Source organism: Lathamus discolor, chromosome 13 (genome assembly GCF_037157495.1).
Source record: "Lathamus discolor isolate bLatDis1 chromosome 13, bLatDis1.hap1, whole genome shotgun sequence".
Lineage (NCBI taxonomy): Eukaryota > Metazoa > Chordata > Aves > Psittaciformes > Psittacidae > Lathamus > Lathamus discolor.
In genome coordinates, this window is record NC_088896.1 from 3,080,781 (window position 1) to 3,089,552 (window position 8,772).

At 53.0% G+C, this 8,772-nt stretch overlaps 1 protein-coding gene across 1 annotated transcript; it reads right to left on the minus strand.

The window, feature by feature from the left end:
• Positions 1-288: 288 nt before the first annotated feature.
• FOXJ1 (forkhead box J1) lies at positions 289-7,731 on the minus strand. The gene is made up of 3 exons (XM_065693391.1): positions 7,564-7,731; positions 5,781-6,354; positions 289-3,310 (listed from the first exon to the last, which is right to left on the minus strand). The coding sequence occupies exons 2-3, from the start codon at positions 6,309-6,311 to the stop codon at positions 2,513-2,515; spliced, it is 1,329 nt and encodes a 442-aa protein (XP_065549463.1). The 5' UTR covers positions 6,312-6,354; positions 7,564-7,731; the 3' UTR covers positions 289-2,512.
• Positions 7,732-8,772: the final 1,041 nt, after the last annotated feature.

An 8,772-nucleotide genomic window follows, 5' to 3' on the forward strand; every position in this document is an offset into this window, starting at 1 on the left:
GTTCCTGCGGCTTCTGTGCAGCTCCTCTCACCACCCTGCACCCAGGAGGGCTCCGAAGCCACTTGTGGTTCTCAGGGTGTCTTTAGGACCAGGTGAGGACATGGCACAAGCAGAGGGATAATCATAGAATCATGGAATCAATCAGGCTGGAAAAGCCCTTTAAGCTCATCAAGTCTAACCGTTCCCCAGCACTGCCAAGGCCACCACTAACCCATGGCACTGAGGGCCTCATTTACATCGTGTGTGAACACTTCCAGGGATGGTGATTCCACCATTTCCCTGGAAGTAAGGCCCAGATACCCATACTATGTAATCTGCAGGGAAGGGTACTCCAGGGGGTAGGAGCAGCTCCCAGGACTTGGTCACCCATGTGCAGCACAGGCACTGCGTATCCATTCCACACAGGTAGTGGTTTGTGCCTCAGTTTCCCCACAGGGAATTGCTGTGTTGCCATGAAGGGGGATGATAGCACCCATGTACTGCTGGGTGTGCAACCAGGGCTGGGCTGGTGAGATGTCCCCTTCCTCTAGGAGGGGTTCAGGCAGAGGAGGAAGGAATCAAGGAGGCAAAAGGGTTTTTTTTCTTCTCAAAAAATTCTTTTGTTTCTTTTTTGTTTTAATTTGTAAAGAATGTTCCATGAAAAAAGGTTCAATTGCACACACATCTCTGCAGTTCTTCAGCATCAAGATAGAGGCCCCCAAACAGGAAAGTATAAAACAACAGATAATAAAAGAAGCATCACCAATACACATAGAAGCATCTACACTGGCCCCCAAGGACCCCCACGAGCCTTCAGCCCCTGGTACCCAGGCAAAGCAGCAGCCCCAGCCCAAGCCCTGCTGCTTGTGAGAGCTGAAGATGTTGGTTCTTTATACCCAGGAGGATGCAGGACTTGACTTGTGCTCTCACCTCCACAGCTCCAACCCTCTCCCCAAATTTGGGTGGAAATCAGTCCAAGGGTGATCTGGTTGTTGTTTGAAAGGCTTGTTTATTGATTCTTACACTACAGCTCTACTCTTGCTAAATCCTATTGCTCCTATGAAAGGTCCTAAGTGCTTTAGTAACAATAAAAGAAATTTTTTCCAATCTTCCAATTCTATAGAAGCCTAAAACACATCACTAAAACGGCAACTTCTACTTCCTCCTACCTAAAGGCTACTCTTAACTCTAAACCTACAGTGAAGGAGAGGTAAAGAATCCAGTTCTTGAGAGCTTCAAGTCAAGTTCCAGCAGCATTTGGCTTTGCTCTTGAAATGTTCATTTGCAGATACCTGCCACGTTCTCACTGCACAGAGCTTCAGTTGGTGTCAATCCCAATAGCTCTCCCAGATGGATGTGACTTCATTTCCCCTGCCATCGCCACAGCCTGCTGCACACACAGTCTGAGCTCCTGGATGGAGGCTGGATGTGGATTTCTCTCCTCCTCGGTCCCACCTGGGAGCATTGAATGTGAAGTGGCCCAGTTGCCACCAATCAATGGCCATGCCATGGTGTTTCCTTATGGCACAGCCTCAACCAGGGTCCTTCATCAGCCACTCGGAGCCTGATGGATGAGCAGAAGAAGTGGTGAGCAACAGTCTTGGAGCAAAAAAGCAGAAAGGGGTGAAAGCCAGAGAGGGTTTGTGGTGATTTAGACCCTTCAGCAACCAGAGCAAGGATTTGGGGTGTAAAAATGACAAAAGCCAGTTCTGGGAGCATCTTGCTCCACTCCTGCCAGGACCAATTCCTGGTTCCTTGCCATGTTGCTGCTGCTGCTGCAGGAATCCTCCCTCCTGTAGTGCTGGTTTACAGAACAAGCCTTTAAACAGTAATAATATAAACCAACCCCAAAACTGTATTTTCCCTATCCCCCCACTAGGAAGAAATTCTAGTGCTAAAAATATAGGTTTCTTTGAATATATAATATATAATAGATAATATAAAACCATCTAAAGAGGCAGACTTGGTGAATTGATAAACCTTTTCTTCTTCCCTAGGCGCAAGTCAGGAGGGAGCTTGAACTCCAGAAGCCATAAGGGACATCTGTTGGCTGCTAATGATCATACTGTACCTACCAACTACTCTGAACAAGGGGAGAGAAACAGCAAAAAAGGTAAGGAAATTGCACTTATTCTATCAAGTCCTAAGTCACCGGGAATCTCATGTCTTGGGTGGGATTTAGCAGGTGCTTCTTCTTTAGCCCTGAAGGAACAGATGTCCATTTCTATGGATAAAACCAAATGACAATTCACATTTCTTCCTTTAAAAGTAAAAAAATAAGTACTGTTATAATTCTTCTCTTGAGGAAACTCATGAATTAGTGACTTGATGTGTCCTTCAGTGATATACCAAACAGTTCCTGTGATGGTGGTTCATCCCCCCTCCCCAAAATGTTTTTATGTGTAATCTTAAAAGGTGGCAAAAGTCACTGTGGATGTGTCTGTCTCTAGAAAATATTGTCCCTTTAAGTCCCAGCAGCATTTGGAGGGGGGGAGCACAAAGTCTGCATGGGTTTTAAGTGGGGACTGGTGTCTTATACAAGGGATGTGAAGCTGCTCCAGTCGCCCTCCTCTGCTGGCAAAGGGGCGTCATAGGCTTCAAAGAGCTGGTCAATGTTGACACAGTTGGTGAGGCAGTCGTTTGTGCCTTCATCCCAGGGGTTCTCCAGGAAAGCTGCGGCCATCAAGGCTTCATCCAGGTCTGGGTTGGTTTGGTTGGATTCGGTGAGGGCCTGCTCCTGCCCCTGGGGACAGTCGATGTGGCCGTGTGCCTCCAAGTCCACATCTCCTATGATGGGGCCGATTGGAGGCGTGAGCTCCAGATTTTCAAAAGCTGAGAAGTTTTCATTCAGGTTGGTGTTAAAGATGGCTGACCAGTCAAAGTCACCTTTGAGGGACCCCAGCTCTGTCTGCTCTTCCTGGGTCAGCAGGGGAGAGCTGGAAACACGAGCTACCTTGGCCGTTCGGTTGGGCAGGGGCTTCTTGCGCTTGCACCCCACTTTGTCATCCACTGGATTCATGTTCTGGCTCTCGGTGAGCTCTTCAAACTCCTTCAGCAGCTGCTGCGACTCCATGTTGACGTTGAGGATGTTACTGGAGGTGCAAACCAAAGAGGATGAGCTGGTGGTACATGGTGGATCCTGCTGGGTGTTTTTGGTGAAGGCCGGGTGGATCTGCACCGGGGGCACTTTCCGCTTCTTGAAGGCACTGTTCTTGAGCCGGTCGGCGTACTGGGGGTCTAGCTTCCAAAACCCCCCTTTCCCTGGTTCACCCTTCTCCCGAGGCACCTTGATGAAGCACTTGTTCAAGGAGAGGTTGTGCCGGATGGAGTTCTAGAACCAAAAAGAGAAAGAAAGCCAAGGCTGAATGTTGGTCAGCTGCCCCAGCACCTACCTGCATGGGGAGATGGGTGGACAAATGTGTTTTCAGCAGGGACCTTGGAGAAAAAGAAGGCAGAATCAGCAACATCAGGGCAGCCTGGGCTATGTGCCCAGCAGAAACTCCCCTGAGTCACCAGCAGTGTTCTTGTTTCCTGTCTAACCAAACCAGAGGTGGCAAGAGCCAAGGGGTTCAGGCTGGGACTTGCCAACCGACAGGAAGCTTTTGGGCAACTCTCCTTGCCTATAAACTGAGGCCATGGGGCTTTGGATCATGCAGAACACTGGGAGAAACTGGCCAGACTTGCTCTAGGCATGGAGCTAAGGGTCGTCCTTCACAGCTAAGGAAGAAGAGGAGGCTCTTTTCACCAATGTGACCACAGCCCCATGACAAGTGGCAACACATGGCAGCCCCATGGGGGATGGCATCATCAGGGCCTTCCTTCCATTCCCTAGCTCTTCTGGGCCTATTGCTAGTGTTGAAGGGAAAATATTTGGCCAAAAACTAGGCACCAGGCAGGTAAACCAAGGAAGCTGATGTGGAATCACTGCATCTTCATCAGCCACTGCTCAAATGAGCTGAGGGAGGGTCAAAAATGGGAATAAAAAAGAAATAGAGGAATTTCTGTTCCTGTTGAGCTGTTCTGAACCCCTGAATGTGCCTGGAGTGATGTGAAGAATCAGAAAGGGAACTCAGTTATTGGGTAAATAACACTGCATAGGGCTCCACAAAGCCAAGACTGTATTAAGAGATTGGATATGGTAGAGGGTTTTTTTCCCCCCTAATGTTGCCTGGATATCTTTATGCTTATTCACCCATAATCCGTAGTGCCGAGGAGGAAAAACAAGGCTTGAATGCTTGGAGCTGGTAAAAAACACACACACACACACACACACACAACAAAACCCTCCTCTGGGCTGAAGCTCCTCGGGTGTGTTGGCTCCTCTCCAAAGCACTCAGCTCCCACAGGAATAGATCCATCTCCCCCCGGAGGATGGGTGGCATGACCTTTCCAGGCTGTCTTAAGTACAGGAATTGGGAGAGAGAATGAGAAGAGAAGAGAGGCTCAGAAAGAAAGGAAAGAGAAAAGGAAAAGAAGAGAGAATAAGGGAAGAATAAAGGAAAAAGAAAAGAAGGAAAGTAAAGAAAGGGGGAAAAGAAAAAAGCAGCAGCAGGACACAGACATGCTGAAACAATCCAAGCTGGTAACTCCAGATTTACAGCTTAACTGAGTTTTACAAGGCTCGGAGACTCACAGGCTGAATTCTCTGCTCCCCATTTCCCCTTCTCATCCCAAACCCCCTTCAGCCTTCCTCCCCTGTTAGCATAGTTGTCATTCCTGCCCGCAGCAGTGCTGTGCCCCCCCCTGCACCTCTGGGCAGGGATTGGAAACCTTCTTTCTTTTATTCATCAACACATTTAATTAAAACTGGGGTATTTATCCATGGGTTCACAGGAGCAAGTCAACACATTGGCACAGCTCCTCCTCCTGCACGTCCCCCCAGCTCAGGGGAGATTGGGGTGGCCCTGGAAAGGAACCGTTCTCCATGGTGGCCTTCAAGAGCCGCTGGAGAACCCCCTGCCTGAGGACAAGGTGGGCTGATTTGCCCAGCCCTGCCTGGGTAACACCACTGCCAGGATCACTGGCACACTGTGGATTTGGGCTGGGAATAACCCAAGCAGAGGGACGAGCCACCAGGTCCCTTCTGCCCTGCCACATCCTACAAACCACACATGCCGGAGGGGCCCCTCGTGTGGCACAGGAAGGCAGTGAGCCAGGGTGGCTGGAAAAGCCCCTCTGCTTCAGGCTGTCCCTAAAGCTGGAGAGCCCAGAGGCTGTCCTCTACCTAATGGGGACACACTGGTGCTAGCTGGGCACAGCAGCCATGTTTGACTTCTCTTGGGCTTCCCTTACAGTGATGGACAGGAGACCTGCCCTGCTTGGAAAGCAGCAGCGCTTCTGCTCTGAACCTCCTCAAGGATGGATTTGTCCAGCAAGCAGCATCTCCCCAAGGGTCTTCTCCGTTCTTCTGCTACGCCTGGTCCTCAGCACCCAGAGATACTCACCCTGGTGACTTCACATGTGTTCAGCCCCAAGAGACTCAGGACCCCACAAGAATCCTGAAAGGTGGAGTCAGGGACAGAGACATCTTCACGCCAGAGCCAAGAGGAGTCGCAGGGACTAGCAGGTACCTCCCTGCTCCCAAAATGGCTCTGGGCTCTCCCCTGTAATGGCTCCTTGCCTCTGCTGCCCTCATGTTTGTGGCATTTCTGTGCCCCTTTTACAGCCGTTCCCCACCAGCTGTCCTCCCAGTGGGATCCAGCATCCCAATGGGACCTTGCCTTGCATGGTGGAGGCTGTGAAAAGCCCTCTTCAGCCCTGCAACAGGAGGGAACAGGGCAAGAGGTCTCCAAATCTCCTACCTGCCAGGTGGGATCAGCATGTCTGAAGTAGCAGAAGTTGTCAGTAATCCACTTGTAGATGGCAGCGAGGGTGATCTTGGGCTTCTCACTGGCTTCCATCGCCATGCAGATGAGGGTGGCATAGGAGTAGGGTGGCTTGACCTGCGGGTTGGTCTTGTAGTCGATGTCCTCCATGAGCTGAGGGTTCATGGCCACAGTGGTGTGTGCTGTCCTCGAGGTGGATGAAGAGATGGGCTTGCAGGGGGTGTGGGGCATGCCCATGCACGCCGGGTCAGCGGCCAGGGGTGAGCATGGGGCAGCAAAGCTGGGGATCTTATGATAGTCATGGGGGTCCGGCCCAGTGGGGCTGCAGGAGGACTTGCCCATGCTGGCACTGGTGATGGAGAAGTCCTGCAGCCACATGAGGCTGGTCAGGCTGTCATCCAGTTCATCAAACTCATCCAAGGTGCCATTCAGCATTCTCTTCCTCCTCTCCCGCACGCGTTTGGACCACACGTCAGCCATGCCGTGATTCTGTGCTGGGTCCTGCATTCACAGGGTGCGCAGGTACAGAAGGGAGGAGATGGGGAAGGTCCTGCAGCAACAACAGGATGAGAGTTGGAGACTCACCGAGGTGCAAACACTCTCTGGCACCGCGGCCTGGGTGCTCTGGCTGCTGCTTGGTGAGCCCCATCCCCAGGGTGCTGTGTGCTGGAGCCACATCAACTCCCCTGCAGTGCTTCAGCAGCCCTGAACCTTGGGAAAGGTCCCTCAAACTGCTGCACACTCCCCCCCCAGCATGCCCCAATCCTGGTGTCCCAGCACAAGCCTTGGGCTGAAGAACATATCTATTTATAAATAAAATAAAAAAAAATATTTAATTATAAATAAATTATAAACAAATATTTATAAATGAAATTATTTAAAAATATATAAAACTTATTTATAAATAAATATTTATATTTATAAATATTTATAAATAAATAACACCCACACCCCCCTTTAGCCAACCGAACTCCATCCCTCAAAGGGAGGATGCTTTTCCCACTGCCCCTAGCAGGACAAAACCTCAAGGTCCAGCCCCTCGACAAAACAGCTTCAATTCCCCATCACCACCACCACCACCACCAGCATCCCTCGGGTTTGGGCTGTTTCTGCTCGCCCCCTTCCCCTGGTCTTCCTAACCCCCCCCCCCCCGGAACTCTCCCCCAAGCACACCCTCACTCAGAGCAGCCGGTAGATTCAAACGCGGGTTATTCCCAGGGCAGGAGATGAAGTGTGTGGTTTCGCTGCTGGGCTGGAACCCCCACAATCCTGAGGTTTTGAGGCGAGGAAACTCTCCCTTGTGAGCCGCAGCGGTGCGACCGCACCGTGCTCAGAACGGTTCGAATCCCGTTCTGCTCAACGGCTGCGGGGTGCGCGGGACGGGGCGCGGGACGGGGGGGGCGGGGACAATGGAACACCGGCTTCGTTCCAAACAAACGGGCTTCCCCCCCCGCCCCCAATCCCGAACTAAGGCTCAGGGGGCAGCGGTTACGGGTTGGGATGCTCCGGTCCCAGTGTCCTCCCTAGCCCCTGCTCCCGCGGCGGGGTGAGTGGGACCGGAGACCCCCGTTGCGGTGCGTGTGTTGGGGGGCGTAAAAAGGCTGGAAATGGAAGTAAAAGCCAGGACGATGAGCACACCCAGGGACACGCACAGAGACACAGCACAGCCACATCCACACCCCCCCCGTGCAAACCTACCGCACCCGCGGGCGCTCCCCCCGCCCTGCGCTGCCCCGCCCGCAGCCTCCGCAGCTCTTACCCGGCCCGGCGATGTCCCCGCAGCTTCCGAAGTTCACGGGAGAGCAAAAAGCGCTGGGGAAAATCGGGGGGAAACGGGAAAAAAAGGGGAGAAAATAACACAAAAATAAAGAATAACCGGGAAAACCGGAGCGGCGGTGCCGGGATGCGGCGGGGGGAATGCGGGTCCCGCTCTCCCGCCCGGTGGCGGTGCGGGCCCTGCCCGCCGTTCCGCCGTGATTTCCCGGCTTCCCGGGGGCTGCCGTTAAGTAGCTGCTCCGAAAGGCTTCACCCGTTGTCACGGTGACGCTCCGCCCCGTAAACAGCTTCCGGGCCTGCCACTGGTCCCCGCGTTGTCATGGGGAGCCGGAGGGGACCTGCCACTTTAGGTTGAGATTTGGGCGTTTAGGGGCCAGAGGCCTGGGCTGGGGATGCTCGCAGTTTGGAGGTGGGCAGGTCTGTGGTACCCAGGGATGCTGCGAGCTCCATTGCGCCCCAGCACAGCACCAGCACACCCCAAACCTGTATCCGGGCCACCCCCCCACGGCTTGGCAGAGGGGCAGCCCCATCCCTTTTCCTCCTGTCTATGCCCCCATCCTGCTTCATGCCCTTCATCCACAGTGATGAGGGCAAAGCTGACAGGGGGGCTGGCAGCACCCCAGATTAAAGGGAGGGGTCCCCCTTTATTAGTTAAGGTTGTCACAGCTATATGCTTCTATAAGAAATCCCTGTGTCCCCTCCTCTGCCAGCCCAAAGGATCCCAGTGAGGGACCCCCTCCCTGACCAAGGGGGCAGGGAGCAGCCGTGAATCCCAAGAGAAGCCTGTCTGGGAGGTCTGTTTCAACCCCACAGCACACGGCTCTGCCCTTTGAGAAGTGGGGAGCTTGGGGAGATTTAAAGGCCCCTCCTGTGTCTGCCCACAGGGAAAGGGGGTTTGGGAGCAGCCAGACTCGCTCTCGAGGGCTGAAGCATGTGTACATTAAGTGGTTTTCCTGCCAGGATCCCCAGGGATTTGGGCAGGACAAGCTGGGGGGGCAGGCAGGTGTCAGACCCTCTCCCGAAATTCCCCTCTGCTCCTGCCCATCCCCAGTGGAGGAGGGAGAAGGCAGCTCCCAGAGGAGTGGAAATTTCTGTTTCACTTTTCCAGGGGTGAATATCCAGCAAACACCCACCCCAAAGCTCAGGGTCCTGCCCTCTGGACAAGTCAGTTCCCTCAGGAGCAAGACCTGCT